Here is a 19,618-nt window from a genome sequence, read left to right on the forward strand (position 1 = left end):
GTTATTAAAGAAAAGGGAAAAATATTGGCGTCCTAACGTCGGATTAAATGCACACACACCCTCCTGGATTATGTCGACCCAAGTGTATTCTATATGATTAATACACCCGAGCAAGAATATTGGATCAAACCAAATCGAAATTTTACAGAAATTGTCTTTTTACTTTCCTGTGTCCTCTAAGAAGGAAAAGAAAGTAATGTAATGGGTTGAAATTTTTTAGATGGTTTTACTTAACTCAGCCAGCCTAGTTAGTTAGTTAGCTTGATTGGTAGCGCGTCTGCCCCATAAGCGCTAGGCCGCAGGTTCGATTCCCGCCCGGGGCGGATTTTATTCTGAACAGATAATGTTTGTTCTCGGAACGGCTGGCTTTCTCCTATCCTGTCTTCCTTCTCTCTTCGATTTCGGGACGATAATACCTTAGCAGTTACAGTTCCCTCTGTCAAACCTCTTGGAAAAAAACTCAACTTGATGTTTCTGTTGGTTTGAAGTTGAAGAGACTTGATAAAGGGAACTGTAGCTGCTCCAATTTCCATGTTCTCGAGTGTATGTCTCCATATGTGGGTAACGCCTTGAACTTTCCACAGCAAGCAATTTTTTAGATGGTTTTACTTAACTCAGCCAGCCTAGTTAGTTAGTTAGCTTGATTGGTAGCGCGTCTGCCCCATAAGCGCTAGGCCGCAGGTTCGATTCCCGCCCGGGGCGGATTTTATTCTGAACAGATAATGTTTGTTCTCGGAACGGCTGGCTTTCTCCTATCCTGTCTTCCTTCTCTCTTCGATTTCGGGACGATAATACCTTAGCAGTTACAGTTCCCTCTGTCAAACCTCTTGGAAAAAAACTCAACTTGATGTTTCTGTTGGTTTGAAGTTGAAGAGACTTGATAAAGGGAACTGTAGCTGCTCCAATTTCCATGTTCTCGAGTGTATGTCTCCATATGTGGGTAACGCCTTGAACTTTCCACAGCAAGCAACCTATGTGTAATCTTTTGTGGTTCGAACTAGAGGAAAATTATAACGTAGGAATTTCTTCCGCTTTGAAATTACAATTATTTAGCTCTACTTGTCTTCTACAGCTCTACTTCTGACTACAGTCTACAGTCCACTCAAGTGTACTGGTACAATGCTACTGAAGGACTGAGGGTATACGAGGAGTCCGCTCATAGACTGAAGGAGTCTTCTTCTGAAATAGGACAAACAGTGGAATTTTTAGACTCGAAATAAGGGGGAGCGGAGGTTCGACTCCCAGTAGTGACATTTTTTTTTTTGTTTAAAAGATGAGTGTTCCAACGCCGTTTTTATTTCGTAGCAATGAAACAACTGCTACATTAGACGCATGTGGCCTGTGTCGTAGCATGCCCATCCCGTAGTATGCCTCATTTCTCCTATCCTGTCTTCCTTCTCTCTTCGATTTCGGGACGATAAGACCATAGCAGTTACAGTTCCCTCTGTCAAACCTCTTAAAAAATATTACCTATTATCTTCAATTTATTAACGTATTCATGCACAAGAAATGAATTAATTATTGATTGAATCATCCCCAGGAAGAATATATTATTTTTTGCCTATATTATTTTTGCGCCCTATTCTTATAGGCCCTTCCTCCTGGGGAACAATTGGATTGATTGAGTCACCCAGTATACCATTGGAACAAGAGTAATGGCAGAACTGGTCGTTAAAGGTTTTCCTATATATAAAAAAAGAAGTTATTTTTCGAAGGTGCGGTAGTGTGGTTGTGATCTAGATATTGACCTTGAATTTCAAAATAAAATTCTATATCTTCGCGAATTGGACAAAAAAAGCGCCGATCCGGTTTTATTTTCCTAACGATAAATTTATCTAAGAGTTCTTTGTTGAGGGAGAGAGAGGGAGAGGGAGAGAGGGGGAGAGAGGGAGAGAGAGAAAGAGAGAGAAGAGAGAAAGAGAGAGAGAGAGAGAGAGAGAGAGAGAGAGGGAGAGAGAGAGAGAGAGAGAGAGAGAGAGAGAGAGAGNNNNCGTATTAGCTGTAGCTCAAAACTTCAGACTGTTAAGGGACCAAGCCGAAAGTACCTGAGATGCTATACATCGCCAAATGAAAGTAATGAAACGAAATGGTAATTCTTGTATCAGAGTCTTTAATATGTACATAAAGTATCCCAATACCATATGTAGATTGTAATTTAATACAGGCAACAATTAAACAAAGATCTAGGAAAGCTGTCTCCAAGCACCTCACACTTGACCTAGGGTATGTCTCAACCTGACCAATTATCATTCTCCATTTTATATGCCCGCGGGTCTTTCAATTTTTTTTGCACCTTTTTACATTATGTTTGAATACCTGTATGTGTGTACTTGGAGAAAAATTCTTTTTGTGTCTACATTATAATATCCGCGGGGCTGGATAGGGGGTGGGTTCTTGTTGTACAGTTAGGAAGTGCAAGTAAGTGTGTATGTGGAGTTTTTTTTTATCGCCCTTGATTGGTTTTCACGTCCAATCCGCCATATATATATATGCTTGAGTAGCCATCGAAGACAACCATTAACAGTATCAGTCACTAACTGTGAGGATATTCTTAGTAACTTCTTACCACTCCAACACAGACAACATGAAATTCTTGGTAAGTACCCGGTGTTCATTTTCTTCTAGATTTGCATTTTAAATAACTTTTCAAACTGTGAAAATAGCTTTGAGTAAACTCCAACCATAGATAAAATGTGATCTCTAACAATCCTACTTTGCATATTAGAGCCTTTTTGTAATTTACGAGATTTTTTTCCTTGAGTCTTTCGTAACTCATCTTTAACTTAGACCAATTAACGAACACTTCAGTTTTCTTACAAGAAACATATTTGCATTTCAATTTCAAATAACTAATCTACTGTGAAGTTTTAATTAGATGAGGCTTTTTTCTTCATCTTAAAAGTGCAACTGCTCTCTGCCCCTTCAAATCAATCAATAGTTTGTTTTCCTAATCTTCTTTTAGTCATATCTTTATAAGCTAAATTGTTTGAGGGCATACGAGAAATACATGACTACTTCTGTATTATTTAAGCTAAACATGCAACATGTAGGGCAAAGGCCAGATCACTTGTCAGAAACGAGTCTGTCTTGGTTAGACATTGAAATCAAAATCAAAAGCTAGAACAATAAGTGCTACAAAGTTATTTAACAGTTGGCGCAATTTTCCCATTTCATACCATAAATAACAATATATCCATAAAAGAGTCATAAAAAACTTTGCACCATATTTAAGAGTAGTAAATTGGCAAGTGTCATAAGGTGAGATACCAATAGAAGTGGCAAAGTATGTAAAACAACGTGCTATCACTTTATACACAGCACAGGGTTAAAGCCTCTTGGCTAGGTCAACTCCAACTTACTGCAGACAGTGCCACTACTAACAAAGACAAATTAGATAACCATAGAACTTCCAAAACTGGATTATTCTTTAACAAGCATCAGGATATAAACAAGTATGGTTGATTTTCTGATGAACTTTTGGGGAGTTTCATGTCGAAATTTCACTTTTGTAGGGTCGGTAGAACAGACAAATTGACAGTCAGAAAAGTCCAAATTTTAAACAAAACGTGTTAGAGAATAAACAAAACAATACCATTATTGGAGATTGGAACGTCCAATGCAGAATTTTTCCTTGATGAAAAAATACAAGCTCTCACCTAAAGTTGGTCGTCTTTGGTCCGACAATTCAATAGTAACAAACAAATCCCTCTCATACCAAATATGGTTCGAGTTAGGAAAAGTAGTTCTGCTTGAGTAGCAAATATTCTTCTAATGCATGTAAAATAATCAAGAACTTTAGGTGCTTTACTTACATATACGAGCAGATATGTAATATAGTGTATGACACCATCTAATTTACAAAATTGTAGGTACAATATTATGATACACATGTACTTAAACGAATAAAACCACGTCAGTAATTACCTTTTTGTTTCCTAATGATTACCACTTTGTGTACCAAAATTACCAACAGCTAGGTAATTTATTCTCATGTCATTTCAATAGGGTAGTCTTGATGGTCTATGACTCCATATGCGATTGCAGCAAGTTAATACCCAATTTGAGTACAAGAACAATACAGGTTTTAGTTTCAAGTGATGTGGTTTAATTTCAAATTGTCCAACTAATGTATTTTGTTCAATCAAACTTTGGTTTGTCCATGGCCAATGTCAATTTCTAAAAGTTCCCTACAACATCGTCACTATTGAAAGTTCTCTGCAGTTAAAAGTTCTTTCAGACGACAAACGTCAAATTTAACTATGCCAAACCAACAATTCCTTAAAGTTTCGTACATTGGGATGCACAGATTTTTCTTTGAAACCAAATCATGGCCGAAGAATCAGCTTTTATGTCTCCTATAGCTTTTGTTAGTTCAGCCATACAGTCATACTACTCCGAATGAGTTCGATAGCATCATAAGACTATTACGCAATAGTTAAGGATTACGAAATTTCGAATTGCAATGAGATAAAGTTACGGTACATTGTGTATGAAGGTAATTAATTAGTGGAACAGTGTGATAGTTGGTCATTAGAGAGAGGATACCATTGATTTGCATATTGTACAGCAACAGGTTTAACATTCTTGTTAAAACATTCATTCAAAAATATTACGCTTGGAATTGGTCAAGAGTTATTAATTAACACGAGTTTTACATACTTAGCTAAGTATCGAATTTAATTGGGCTTAATTAGTTCATTTTCATGGGTTTAATGTGGTGTCTGAAGTTTGGATTTTTGTTCGAATGGGTGTTTGTTATCAAACTACCACTAATATTCAAGTAGGTAAGTGAATGCCCATGCACTTGGATATTGGTGGTAGTTGGGAGGAATAAAATTATAAAATAGCTGATTTGGATCTTAAAATTGGTGGGTCACACTCATATTTTTGTTCTGGATCGTCCTCTTGATGTGTTCCCCAGAGCCTTGGTTCCTAGAGGTCTAAAGATTGAAAAGCATTCTTTCGCATGAAATGGAGCAAAATGAGGCCCATTGTTTACGAGGACAAGATGAAGGTATAACAACTTCATTTGTCAACAATTATCTTCAACATAAAACATGACTGTATCTCACTCTTACCCATCAAGATGTAACTTTACTCGTGTTTTATCTCCTTGTTGGATCAAATGTCAATAACAGAATACATTATCTAGATTGTAAAGCCATTATCCCATTAACATAACTTACATGAGCAACGTTATCTCATACACACGTTACTTGTTTATAATGAACGAGTAGCAAGGTCTTCTCACCTCTGAACATGAAAGCTTACAGTTCACTATTATCCTATCCGATCCAGTATTTACCGAGCAAACAAAAGAAGTTATTTATCATATCCAGGCTATGATATCGTAATCTAATATGCAAAGCAGTACCATAACTTTATTCAGTGCAACCTGAGATTGACAAAATAACTTACAGTGTAATTACTTCTTCTGTTACAGGTAGTAGCTGTCGCCACTCTGGCCTGTGCCTTCGCCGCCCCCAACGGATACCCATACGCCGGCTATGCTCCTTACGCTGGCTATGCAGGACCCGCTGCTGACATCAAGGTTCTCCCAAGTGGATTCTTAGCCGACACCCCAGAAGTTGCCCACGCTAAGGCCGCTCACTTGGCCGAGAAGGCTAAGGTTGCCCCAGCCCCATATGGTGCCCCAGCTTACGGTCCAGCCCCATACGCTGCTCCTTACGCCGCCCCATACGCCGGAGCTTACGCTCACGCCCCAGCCCAAATCACCGTCCTCCCAAGCGGTTTCTTGGCTGACACCCCAGAAGTTGCTCAAGCCAAGGCTGCCCATGCTGCTGAGACCGCCAAGTCTGCTGCTGCCGCTGCTGCCAACCCAGACTATGAATCCCACTCCTACGCCGCTGCCCCATATGCCGGAGCTTACGCCGCCCCAGCCCCATACGCTGCTCCTTACGCCGCCCCATACGCCGGAGCTTACGCCGCCCCAGTTGTTACCGCTAGTGGTTTCTTGGCTGATACCCCAGAAGTCGCTCACGCTAAGGCTGCCCACCTTGCCCTCAAATCCGCCGTCTCTCATTACTAAGTTTACTCATATTTCTTCAACATTTGGAGAAAACTTTGTGATACCTCCTGTCATTGTTTAATGTTGTCCAGTGTTTCCTATTCTGGAGACGCTTGCACACAAGTCATAGTCGTGTAAATATTTCATGTCAACTGTTATAAATTGTCTGTGTAAAATGAAAAGTAAATCTTAGAAAACAACTTTCTGTCTTCTCTCTTTATTTATGATTCTTTAGAATATCTTTCCAGAAAATGAATTCGTAGAACAATCACATTAAAATAGACTCTTCAGAAATAATTCAACAGGGTACAGTAAAGGGATGGAAAGTACTAGGAGCTTTTCGAGCATTTATAAACAGTCATTGGTTCTACAGGGTTGCGATCCATAAAATATGACGCCTCCCCCCCCAAAAAATAGTTGTTTTAATTGTTATAATTTGGTGCTGCTCCAGAAGAGAACAGCTTTACTTCAGAAACCCTATTGAAGAGCTGAAAAATGAACAACCCCGAGCAATAATTAATATTCTAGACATTGCAAGAGAGAAATGATCTGATTCTACCGATGATATAACTTCATTTGACAGATACTGACCATAACTATATGTAAAGCTTTTACAGTAAAAGTAATCTTGGCATTCAATGATAATTTTCTGCTGAGAAAAAATCCTCTTATGGAATGTTACGGTAAATTTTCCTCGAAAGATTATACTCTATTAGCAAGAGAATTGGAAATATCAGATAAATAATAAGGAGCAATTTATCTGCAAAATGAAAAGGATGATGTTTTCTAAATTGTATTTTCCTCGAAATTTTGATTAAACGTCTAATGGCGTGCGGCCACAGTAGGGTAAATGCTGTAAATCTGAATGGATTACTCAATTTAACCAACTTTGCGAGTGACCATAGTTGTTAAAAGCTACCTAAAATCCCCTAAAGTCAAGTTATTAAAAAAAAAAAATTGATTAAACCAAAGAGGTTTCATCTGAAATCTTCAAAATGGGTCCACAAAAAAGTCAATCCCGGTGGCTGGACGAGATAGGATTTGCTGTCAATGATGTAAAGGTAGTCAATCAACCCAGCTAGAGCGAAAGATCATCACTCCGTTTGAGCCATCATCCCGTTAAAACAAAAACACAGGTAATGTACGTAAGTAGCTGCATCCCATTTTCTTCTACGGAATGCACCAGCTAAATTCTCTGTTCAGAATAGGTAAGTAGAAAGACCAATCTGAGAAGATCAGCGGTTAGCGCAGTGGTTCAAGTCCACGTGATACAATTTGGTACAGTAGTAATATGTATTATCGAGGAACAACATTTGTGATTATTCATTATGCTTGAAACAATTGAGGTATCATCGATCGACCTCCGTCGATTATTTTTGGACACACCCTAAGAAGGGTTATCTTTCAACAGAAAACAGTACAGAAAATGACCTTTCTTCGTAAACCTCTATTGAAATTTTCAAAAAAACCCAACTTGATAAGTTAAATGTAATGAGAAGATTTGCCTGTTATGAAAATATGAACTTATGACAGTCGGTACTGACCTTATGGGAGCTAAAATGATATATTGCCATGAAGTGGTAGACATTTACATTGCGTGATTTGCGTGCTGACCACTGACGCATCTCATTAGAATGAATCAATAGAAAAAGTCCATCTATCATCTATAAATAGAAAACCTTTCACGCGAAGCAGATACATAATGATATTTCGAATACAACATCCAAGATTTACTTGCAAACATGGAATTCGAAGAATGAGATGAAATTTAGAACAAACAAACAAACCAACAACCAAACAGACAAATATCAATGCATCTTCAGATGAGCAAAACCGAAGTACTCTTGTTATGACACAATATTCTGTTTTGAGGTAACTGGTGAGGTCCGCCAGAGTATGCAACGATAAATGTGTTCGTGATTCTGTATCCCAAGAGCTTCCAGCATGACTGTGGGTTCACAGATTTCAACTTCTTTTTTGAGAACATCTTGGGAGCGTCCCACACACGGTATGTATAACAAATGAACCATTTAGGTTAGGGGTAAACCGCAGAATACAGACGTGCCCTCGATATGAGGATAAAAGAAACGATGCCATGCTAGCCTTAGGCCTGACAGTTGGTGGCGAAATCCCTCTGGACCAGATCCCCCAGAATGGGGTTGCCTGGAAACTACTGGCCGAGTTTTCAAGGCCGCTTGCCTCACATAATACGGCGTTGCGCAGAAAGCGCACGGTCAGAGCTGAGCCAGTGCGCGATCGAGATGAAACTCGCGCGCACGACCTAAAACACAGCTACAGAAAACAATGCTACTGACCACAATCGCGAACGAGCGGTGCGGTGGAACCCGGTCCCGGTCGGTGAGAGTCGATATTCTAAAATTACACTCATAGAATTACACATATTAGAAAATCTCGAGAAAACACACAGAAAAACTAGTGAACTATCATAGCTTGAACAGTAAGAAGGAATTTGTTCATGGTCAGTGGTCATCTAATAGGTTCACTCTTGAACTCGATACAATGGCAGTGAAGGGCGATTTACATTTGTCACTTCAATTCAGGCGACCCTCAAAGGCAATTCAAGTTCGATTCACAGGCCTCGCTGGTTGACAAGTGGAAGTTGGCCGTAGGGTCATTTTTGCACGTGTTGGTATAGTTTGGTGTGGGCGGAGAGATAATGCATTCAGCATTCTACTGGAAGACACGTTATTGGTCATTGGGCGACGGAAATTGCATGCGAACTGACAAGAATATTGTTTTATCGACAGTCTTGGTTGTCACCGTGAGAAGAGAACCATGGAGTAGTTCTGACTGCAGATCAAACAATGTTGCAAGTGGGTTTGCAGATGCAGAAGCCGTTGCAATACAGGAACACTATAGGGGATTACCAAGTCATGAAGCTTGATGAAAAGAACAATTCCCAATATGTATGTAAGTGCAAATTGGATTCTAGAAGTTGTAACTCATGAACATCAGGATATGACAGAGGTGAAACTTGTTCAATCGAATTACAACAGATGCATCTCTGGAGGTTTTTTGAAAAGCATTTTTGATAGTGCTGTCTTTCATTTTGACAGAGGAATTTGTAAGAGGTGATGCACTACTACATATAACATTGTGACGAATAAACACAAGAGCCATGGACCCATAAACCTTACACTTGACTTCAAAAATATCTCTGCCGTTCCCCTATTGAGAGTAGGTAATGGAATGTTTAGTGTGTGCACTACTGCAACCTTAAACTTGAGAGATATGGAACTTTTTCTCTTCATAGCGTATGTATATCATTATAGTAGACATACTGTTTGCCCTTTAGGCGTTCCAATCATTTTTTCCTACGTGAGACTTATCTAGTGCTAACTCAGGATTGGTTGGTAGTAATTATTAATGATTGTATAATCTATGTGTTTATTATACAAGGGGGGTGTATTCTCGCCGAGCAAGTGATTTTAACATCCTAGAAGGAAATACTCTGCCCTTGACGAAGAATTCGAAATCATATATAAATGCTCAAGACCAACATGAAAAACAAATCATAGTATCAGTCACCTGTTAGTGAGGATACCAGCTCAACTTACCACAATACACAACATGAAATTCTTCGTAAGTCCATTTTTCTTTTTCAAAGTGATTTTTCTATTCTATCGGGATTAAGTGTAAAGTTTTTTTTTCTTCTGTTTACGATCGAGCGAGTTCTTGTTAATGTTTTAACGAAGTATTTGGTCGATTGGAAAATAAAAGTGTTTGATAAAAATGAAAATCATGCTTCAAAATTTAAATTTCTGTTGGGTTCAAGTTATTTTATGTCTTGCTTTAAAGAAATAAAACAAACTCCCAATATTCATGGAACATAAAAGATTTGATCATGCAGTAAAAAGTGAAGTTATGAGCGATTGTATGTTTTTTTACATAACTTTTCTCATAACAAAAATAAATATCCAATATAAAAAAATTCAAATGATAACCGGTGAAACGTGTTTTTATATTAGCAAGAAAGTGATTTTCTTTTCGTTCCTTTCAATGAAAATGATAAAACTGTATCAACAATATACATTCCTTTTCAATTAGGGATGCATTTATAAATTGTTTGTTGTGCTTTATAAAAGCTTTACTCAAGTTCAAGCAATAAATTGGATTTATTACCTTATTCTTGTATTCGTGCACTGTGGAGTTCACTTTGAGATTTTTTTCCTTCCTTTTTAATAAGAGATAAATTCAGTTAATCCTTTATACATTTTAAAATGAGCTCTTTAAAAATAATGTCTCATAATTATGAGATGAATCAAAACAAAATAGCAATATTTGATGTTGACGAGCACAGAGAAGAAAGATTTATATTCATTGCATTTTTTAAAAAACTTTTTGATAGTAGTTACATGCATGACTGATAGAAAAGACAAAGCTATAACAACCATCACTCAATTTCTCTTCGTATGTTTTGTGTTACAGGTAGCTTTCGTCGCCACCCTGGCCTGTGCCTTCGCTTCCCCTAGCGGTTACGGTTATGCCCCACACGGTGGTTACTACGGTGGATACTACGGCTACGCCCATGCCCCAGCCCCAGTCACCGTCCTGCCCAGTGGCTACCTGGCTGACACCCCTGAGGTAGCTCACGCTAAGGCCGCTCACCTTGCCGAGAAGGCTAAGGTTGCTTCCTACGCCGCCCCAGCTTACGACTACGGACACTACGGATACCCAGCTTACGGATACGCCGGAGCTTATGCTGGCGCTTACGCTCACGGACCAGCCCACATCACCGTCCTCCCAAGCGGATACTTGGCTGACACCCCAGAAGTTGCCCACTCCAAGGCTGCTCATGAAGTTGCCAAGGGTTACGTTGCTGCCGCTGCTGCTGCCAGCCCAGACTACGACAGCCACGCTTACGGACACGGTGGTTACGCTGCCCCATACGCCTACGCCGCCCCATACGCTTACTCTGGCTACTACGCCAAGCCCGTCGTCACCCCAAGCGGTTTCTTGGCTGACACTCCAGAAGTTGCCCATGCCAAGGCCGAACATCTTGCCATCAAGGCCGCTGCTGCCCACTCCTACCATCATTACTAATTTCTTCCGTCCTTCAATATTATCAATGTGATATAACTCTTCCATTTCCTTGCGTGTAGCGGGTAATCCAAAGAATCTCATCGGTACAAATCATTTGTTCAGCACAATGTTTTTAGCTTTGACTTTGAGCAAAGCAAAGAGTGAAGACAGTTGTGCTTTGCAAATGAATCTATTTCTATCTCTCCTGTAAATAATAGTCAATCATAAAAAAAAACCTCCTTCTATATTTCATGTTTATTTGTATTAAAAGAAAATACGTTTTATAAAAAAAATATTACTGACTTGGTTTTTAATTGTCTCATCGAACACCTTTACTTTCTTGAAATAGAAATGCTGAGAAACGATATTGAGAAGAAATCGTTTGTTACAAATGGAGGAGTACCTGAAAGAAGACCACGCATGTAATCGACTGTTTATAGGTTCGAGCCCCAAATAAGACATATATCATACTGATAAGCAGGTTTTGAGAATGCGACCATAAAATCGGTGGTAAGAATACCTCATGTTCTAAAAAAAAAAAAAAACTACAAATGCCTGTAGAAAACAACCAGATTGGGAATCTTGTCAATCCTTTGACATTGACCTCTTGACTTAACAGATTCTCTTCATCATTCGACCACAACCACGGAGGTGAGCCACACCAGACCGCCTTAATAAAAGACATTAGGGGTATTATCCTTTCAGGAACCTGATCACTGGAAAATTGACGACTGCTCCGTTCAGTTCCTATTTTCTATAGGAGCAGTGCTCAATTTTCCAGTGGGGAAAATACACCTATTCTTTACCATTTAGTTTATTCTGGAGACAACCAAAGGAGAAGGAGATCCGTCTTGAAGAATGCAGCCAAGCTTATCGGATTTCAGTGCAAAGCTGATGTAAATATTTTTGATGATCATTACCGTCAAGCTCAAATATTTGCTAGATATCTGAAATAACATCTATGATTCAGTGCACAATTGCACATAACACTAGTTCTATACGCCAGAGGTTCCGGGTTCGATTTTCTACAAAATTGAAGTTCTTCCGATGCTGTGCTTCGATTTTGGGGGTACAATCAGCCTCGAAAGTAACAGAAGACGATTGGCCAATTGTGGGGGAAAATTGTAGCAGTCAAAGGAGTTTAAACAATCTAAAAATTAGTTCAATAGAAAACATAAAATAATCCTCTAAGCTTGGAGGGTGGAGCGTCTGCCTACGTCGCAGGTTCCGGGTGGATTAAGATTTTATCCTAAACAGATAAGGTTCGTTTTCGGAAAGGCTGGCGAAAGCAATCCTTTCCTGTCTTCTCTCTCTTCGCTTTCAAGACGATAAGACCTTAGCAGTAGTCACAGCTCCCTCTATCAAAGCTCTTCAAAAATCAATAAATAATGATAATTATGATGATTTTACAGCAGGCCTTTAGTTAGTGGTACATCCACAAAATCGAGATTAACCACAGATAACTTATACATTTTCCAGCATGTTTTGTAATAGAAATTGAACCGGTCGTGAAGAACAGAACTTATCCGGTTGAATGCAAAGCTAATGTAAATTATTACCACAATTATTCAAACGTCATTCTTTAGTCGAGACTTGAGAATACGTTATATTTTCAATATATTGTTACAAGTTGAAAATGGTTGATTTTTTTTTATTTTTTTTTTTTATTTTTATATACCTAAATTTTGTTAATCAGCTCCCATGGTGTAGTGGTCACTGCGCTCGCCTTGCACGCGGGAGACCCGGGTTCGATTCCTGGCGGGGTCAAGAAATTTGTCTCATGCAAATGATTGATTCCGTGACTGGCTGCGGGGCCCACTCAGCCTCGTGAGGAAAATGAGTAGCTATGACATATAAATGCGCATAGCGACCGGTGCCAGCATGGTAGGTAAACATTGGATTTTAGGATTATTGAGATATTGGGAAAATCCTACAATGCTGCAGTGAGCACCAAAGTTGTGACATAATAACACAAAAAAACTGCATTTACATTACAAAATAAAGCAAAAAAAAAAAGTATGCTTCGACACAGACCCTTAAAGTCAAAATCCATTTACATTTTACATATAAATTTCGTTACAATGATCGGCTTAGCACCACACACAAAAAGCCCACATTATTGTGGTCAGATTCTCAAATTATATTGAGGATAAAATTCCATATCTCAGCTGGGATTGAACCCACGCCCTCCTGTTTACCAGGCGAGCGCCTTGACCACTACACCACCGAGGCAGGTAATGATTTTATGATCGGCATTGGGGTACAATAGTGCTACATACTGGACTCCGCAAGCAGGAATTTAGTTAGAAAAGTCCCCCTTTTCAATGTAATGCTGTGTCCACACATAGTCGACGGATCGATGAGGTGAATCTATGTTGTCGAGGCAGTGTGGACGGTTTCAGTCGACGTCGATCGACGGTCGTCGACTATGTGTGAACAGAGATATATGTATGTTCGTATAATAGGCAACACCAAATGCCAAATGATGACAAGATTTCCATAAGCTGTACTAACTAGCATAAGGTACGTACAAATATAAAAGAAATATCAGTATCACTACGGCTCCTTATTAGACCTAACGGCAAACAAGACATTCTAGGAAAATCAAGATGTAGGTAATGTAGGTATGAGAAAATAATTGATATGCATGAAACACGAAGCATTTTAATCCTAGAAAAGTTGTATTACTAGATGACCGCTATTACCACAGCTTGTAGTGGAAGTATTACGAGACGTTACATTTCAATTAGAATACCTACTAGAATTCTAGAATAGAAGATCTAGCGGTCCCAGTTTTCCTCAAACAAATTGAAGCACCTGATAGGCTTGTGCAGTAAAAGCCATTTGTTTGCTTTACATTTGCATAACTAGTCACTAGCCATTGAGTATACCTTGAGAAAGTAATGTTCACATTTAAGACAAGCTAGGAGAATTTGTAGACTTGGATCGACTCACGTTCATATCCATTAGGTTCAAGGTTCAAAACCATCTGTCAATTATTTCAATGGGCGTATTCTTAAAATTTCACAGAAGCTTTGTTGGATGGAATTTTTTTTCATCTAGACAAAAAAAATATCCAAGGGGGTGTAAAAAGTTGTTTACAATTAAGGAAAACCGGGCTGCCCTTGATAAAGCTCCAGTATAAATATAAATTTAGATCACCCCATCAAACACAATTCATTACCAGTATCAGTCACCGTACGTGAGGATACCAGAACCTAAACACAACAAACCCACCATGCAATTCCTCGTAAGTACCTTCTTCAGATTTTTACGATATTATTTTTCAAAGTTTCACTAAAGTTCGATTTTGAAATTATTTTTTACCAATATTTGTTTCTTCATTTTGGGTGATAATTTTTAAACATCTTTCGCAATTTCTAAATAGAAGTTTCAAAAATTTCAGTGACTATTTTGTCTGCCGTCAGTTATTTTTTCACGATCAATGGTTATCCATTTCACACATCTTTTCAAAGTTAATACTTTCCAATATTCAAGTCTACTTGACGGCTGGAGCTCATAAGAATCATAAGATTATCCGAGCTCAAAATGTGTATTAACAAAATTAATCTACTCATTGATGTTTGCTGAAATTTCAAGCTACAAAAAGTTCCGGTCGTATATTTCGTAAAAAAAAAGTGTAAGATTCCTTTTGTAATAAAACAGTGTTATTAAAAGCACATCATAGTAAAATTACTAAAGCGTAACTATGAAAATTTAATAAAAGATTGAAAAAATCAGTAAGACATCTTTCAAGTTAAAAAGTCGTGGACTTTCTTCACGTGTACCTAGTATTTAATAAACATTATAAAAGTGAAGAAATTAAATTAATTAGCGAAAACAAAATTTCCATCCTACTGAAAAATCTAATTTCGGTGCTTGGTTTGACGATATGTTCTCCATCGCGGATAAAATCAAAAAGTCAAAAGTGAACATAAATTTCTATGCGTCAATAATGCGGCACCTTCTCTGATTAAAATGATTCTGTTACAAATAGTCATATCTAAGGTTGCTATTCTTTTGTGTTACAGGTAGCTTTCGTTGCCACCCTGGCCTGTGCCTTCGCTGCCCCAAGCGCCTACAGTGCCTACGCCCCATACGCCTATGGTGCTTACCCAGCATACGCCGGAGCTTACGCCGCCCCAGCCCCAGTCACCGTCCTGCCAAGTGGATTCTTAGCCGACACCCCAGAAGTTGCCCACGCTAAGGCCGCTCACTTGGCTGAGAAGGCTAAGGTTGCTTCCTCCGCTGCCTACGCTCCAGCCCCATATGCCTACGCTGCCCCAGCTTACGCCTATGCTGCCCCATACGCCGCCCCATACGCTGGATCTTACGCTTACGGCCCAGCCCAAATCACCGTCCTCCCAAGCGGATACTTGGCTGACACCCCAGAAGTTGCCCACGCCAAGGCTGCCCACTTCGCCGAGAAAGCCAAGTCTGCTGCTGCCGCCGCTGCCAACCCAGACTACGAAAGCTACGCCTATGCCCCAGCCCCATACGCCTACGCCGCCCCAAAATACTACGGCTCTCACTACTAAGATCTCCTTAGCAACAACAACATGATAAATGTGATATTCCTCCCAGAGGAATCCAAAGAATCTCATGGGTACAAACGGGTACAATGCAATTTCTCTTCAAGATAGTGCATTATGCTGACCCAAACGTTAAATACATCAACACTTCATAAGTGTTGATTTTGATTCATGACATCAGTAGATTTAATACTTTATAAGTGTTGATCTTAATCCACAGCATCAATACTACTTCACAAGTGTTGATCTTAATCTTGTCCTCTCTTTCATGACTGATAAAGTGTAAATAAATTGTTTTTGTATGTAAAAAAAAACCCATTGTCAATTTTCGTTTATCAATATCTTTTCAGGCGATTGTTGCTAAAATACTCGGATAGAATAATAAAAAAAAATGATAGCCTCAACAATATTTAAATACATACATATGACATAGGGGAAAATCAATAGGTATCAAATGCATTAATTATCGACCATAACCAATGGAGCAGTTGCAAATGGGTAAAAATTATAAATGAATGGTCGATTCCTGTGTAAAAAGTTGGGAAAAATCCAAATCCGAGGTCAAAACTCCGAAAAAATAACTGTAAAAGGTCGAAAATTCAATTTTTACATAGAAAACGCAGGTTCTCGTTTCTCCACAATTTCCATCTCTGAAGTTTAAATAACACTTCCGAATTCTTGGCCAGCACCTGAGGGACACGGTGGTTATGCCCCAGCCCCATACGCGTACGGTGGCCCAAAATACTACGGCTCTCACTACTAAGATCTCCTTAGTAACCCCAAATGCTCAATGTGATATTTTTCCAGAGGAGTCTAAATAATTGTATGACTTTGAATGCGATTCCTTCTCTAAATAATCCATTGTACAAGCCAAACGGCAGTGTAAATATTCAGGACATCCCCTATTAATGGCACAACAAGTTCTAGTTTTATTAGAATTTCTTGAATTGTTCATGAATGTATACTTACATGTAAAATAAAATATTTATTTTTTGTATTCGATTTGTTTTGTGAATTTCATACTTCTTTCAGTTGTTTCTTCATTTATTTAACACTATAAAGGGCTCATAAAGAAAGGTTTAAGGTGAACTTAATGTTAATTTTTAACCTTATACTTCATTTCTTTGACATAAAACATCCCACATAAATCTAGTTATTGTTGAACTAGTTAATGAACTAGAGTTATTATATTAATATTCTTATCTGTTATCGCTCGTGCTACATAGTTGGCTACAAATTTAGTGTAGCTTAATTATTGTAATCAGGGTAAAGAGTTTGTGTCTGATTGCTCATCAAGCATATTTCATAAGCATCCTGTCGGCATTACATCTCTGTTTACAATGAACGTGAAATCTGTGGCTACGTTTGCACGAAGGGTAAGTGTTTAAGTACAAGTTCTTATTTAGATTGTTGAGGATAAATATGTATGTTATACATTATAGTGGTGTATAGCTCGGAGCGTCCTACATTCTCACTATTAACACGCATCCAATTCCATACCAAAATAGATGTGGTTGGCAAGTAATACCCTTTCATACATGTAGCGGTGTAAGGTGCCCTGCATAGTGTTCTTACTGTATCTTATCCCGACGCAGTGGGATTTTTTTCATTAAAAGTACAATTTTACTGTAGTAAATTTGTACAATATGTATTTTATGTAAGAATGTACTGGACAGTTAGATTTGTAGCTAATGTGTTCTTACATGTATTTTACACATTTCAGATTAAAATTCGTCTCTCGTACAACATGTACGAGAATGGCATAACCTATGCAGGAACAGTACAGGATCTCTGTGCATTAGATCTACCCTGTTATAATTCACTGCAAGATCTGAGATTGCACTTTGTGAGTGAAACCGTGCCAGAACCTGGGGTAAGTCGAAAGTAAGGTAATTAAACACTTTGATTTTAAGTCAGATAAACAAGTTGATATTCGGTCAAATTAACAGAAGTCGAAAGGGTAAGTACTTTTTTTGCAAATGTAAGTCGATACCCAAAAGCGAAGAGAGAAATAGGAGAGGATATTAGAGAGACCGCCGTTCCGAGAACGAACCTTATCTCTTTGGTTAGGATAAGATCTGCCCTGGGCGGAAACCGGACCAGCTACCTAGCACTTACAATCTTCCAAATTAATTAGTCTGGCTTGAGGAAAAATCGAGGAAACTATAACTGCTAAGGTCTTATTGTCCCGAAAGCAAAGGGAAATAGGACAGGATAGGAGAAAGCCAGGCATTTCAAGAACTAGTCTTTTGTGTTTAGGATAAAATCCAGTAAAAATGGTTTTGAGATGGGTGTGTGTGTGCCAACAAAATAAGTTAATAAGTACAAATTTATACTAGGTATTGATTTTTTTTTTTATTTTTTTTTAGAATCCAGAAGACTTGAATCTACCAGTAGATGACATCTCTTCAGAGATGGACCCTCCCTCCGAGTGTTTGTTGGATGAACTAACTGTTCCCGATGAGGAGTTGAACCCGGTGTGTTTCACCATTCAGGAGATTAGAATCCAGGATACTAACACATCACCGACCAATCTGTTCATTATTCTACTCACTGTGAAAAATTTGAAATCCCTCGGTGGCTACTTGTATTTTAGGTAAGAATTTAAACTCGTGTAATGTGTAACTAACTAACTAAGTACACAGTATCACCCTAAATAGAAAAACTTTGGTCCTACTTAAATAAATAATCAAACCTCTGTGTTAAGTTTGAGCTATTTTGGTCAAAATCTAAAGTCTCGAGGAAAGCAAACTCTTTTTGAGCTTTTTCCGAACTTCAGCCTTGAACAGCCACCAAACCATACATTTCTCAAGACCCTCAGTAACGGCTAAATGGTACCTTTTAGAAATATGGGCCAAGGACATTTTTCATCAAAATAATTCATCAGACTGTGTTTGGCCGACTTTGGCCAAAATGTAGTCTTGCAGAAACCAGCCAGTCACGGAATCAATCATTTGGATGATACAAATGTCTTGACCCCGCCGGGAATCGAACCCGGGTCTCCCGCGTGCAAGGCGAGCGCAGTGACCACTACGCCATTTGGATGGATGTAGCCATTGGATTTTTATACAATGAATATAAAAGTGTGAATTATGAAGTTACTAGCTGAATTCCGTCGCTTCGCTCCGGAATCCCGCTAGTTCATCCCGAGGCATGGCCAAGCTTGTGGAAAAGGCATGGCCGAACTTGTAGTTATCAAACTAAAAACATAAACGAAACTCAAATATTAGGCGAGTGAGGAAAAGTTTTCTCTCCCGCAGTCTCTGCACTCTGTGTATTTCTTATGGTGATTTTAGCGATCAAAAATTGATCATATCTCAGGATCGGTTTAGATTTTCGCAAAATCCTTTCTTATTGCACACCTAGACCATAAAAGGAATATTCCTACCAAATTTCAACTTTCTAGGTGTTGTGGTTCTAGAGATAGAGCGATCAGTGTGTGAAATGTGAAATGTGAAATGTGAACAATATTAGGCGAGCGAGGAAAAGTTTTCTCTCCCTCAGTCTCTGCACTCTGTGTATTTCTTATGGTTATTTTAGCGATCAAAAATTGATCATATCTCAGGATCGGTTTAGATTTTCGCAAAATCCTTTCTTATTGCACACCTAGACCATAAAAGGAATATTCCTACCAAATTTCAGCTTTCTAGGTGTTGTGGTTCTAGAGATTCAACAGCCTGTAAAATCTTCTGGATAGGTCAATTGGGGAAGGGGTTAAAGAAAAACAGAAATGCACTATAGAAGTGCCTTCACCAGCGGAGAAGGCACTTTGAATATGTATCCTAATTCCGAATGGATCATCGAAGTTAAGCAACGTTGCGTATACGTATCCGGATGACACTCTGGGCAGTAGCGTGCTGTTTTTTCCGGCCCAATTCAGGTTGGGTGAGTTATGAGGAGATAGTTTTCCGTCGCGCGTCACCAAAAACCAGCTGTGGTAACGTTAAACCCCTATCATACTAAGAAGTTATGAACCGATAATTTTATGCTCAAAAGGATTTTGATCAGCCGTTGC

The 19,618-nt window shown here is 38.8% G+C and overlaps 2 protein-coding genes across 2 annotated transcripts; both read left to right on the plus strand.

The window, feature by feature from the left end:
- The first annotated feature begins 2,488 nt into the window (after positions 1 to 2,488).
- LOC103514029 (RNA-binding protein 14-like) lies at positions 2,489 to 15,917 on the plus strand. The gene is made up of 4 exons (XM_026827084.1): positions 2,489 to 2,596; positions 5,444 to 6,046; positions 10,478 to 11,059; positions 15,103 to 15,917. The coding sequence occupies exons 1-4, from the start codon at positions 2,585 to 2,587 to the stop codon at positions 15,607 to 15,609; spliced, it is 1,704 nt and encodes a 567-aa protein (XP_026682885.1). The 5' UTR covers positions 2,489 to 2,584; the 3' UTR covers positions 15,610 to 15,917.
- On the plus strand, positions 9,491 to 11,366 carry LOC103514026 (cuticle protein 65-like). Its single transcript, XM_008478893.3, has 2 exons — positions 9,491 to 9,631; positions 10,478 to 11,366. The coding sequence occupies exons 1-2, from the start codon at positions 9,620 to 9,622 to the stop codon at positions 11,090 to 11,092; spliced, it is 627 nt and encodes a 208-aa protein (XP_008477115.1). The 5' UTR covers positions 9,491 to 9,619; the 3' UTR covers positions 11,093 to 11,366.
- Positions 15,918 to 19,618: the final 3,701 nt, after the last annotated feature.

This window comes from Diaphorina citri, unplaced genomic scaffold, assembly GCF_000475195.1.
Source record: "Diaphorina citri unplaced genomic scaffold, Diaci psyllid genome assembly version 1.1 scaffold1071, whole genome shotgun sequence".
In the NCBI taxonomy this organism is placed as follows: domain Eukaryota; kingdom Metazoa; phylum Arthropoda; class Insecta; order Hemiptera; family Psyllidae; genus Diaphorina; species Diaphorina citri.

Excerpts from the sequence above, each read along its gene's own strand:
- LOC103514029 (XM_026827084.1), top strand. Across the intron at positions 6,047-10,477 it reads AATCCGCCGTCTCTCATTAC|GTAGCTTTCGTCGCCACCCT; the intron begins TAAGTTTACTCA and ends TTTGTGTTACAG. Across the intron at positions 11,060-15,102 it reads CCGAACATCTTGCCATCAAG|GTAGCTTTCGTTGCCACCCT; the intron begins GCCGCTGCTGCC and ends TTTGTGTTACAG.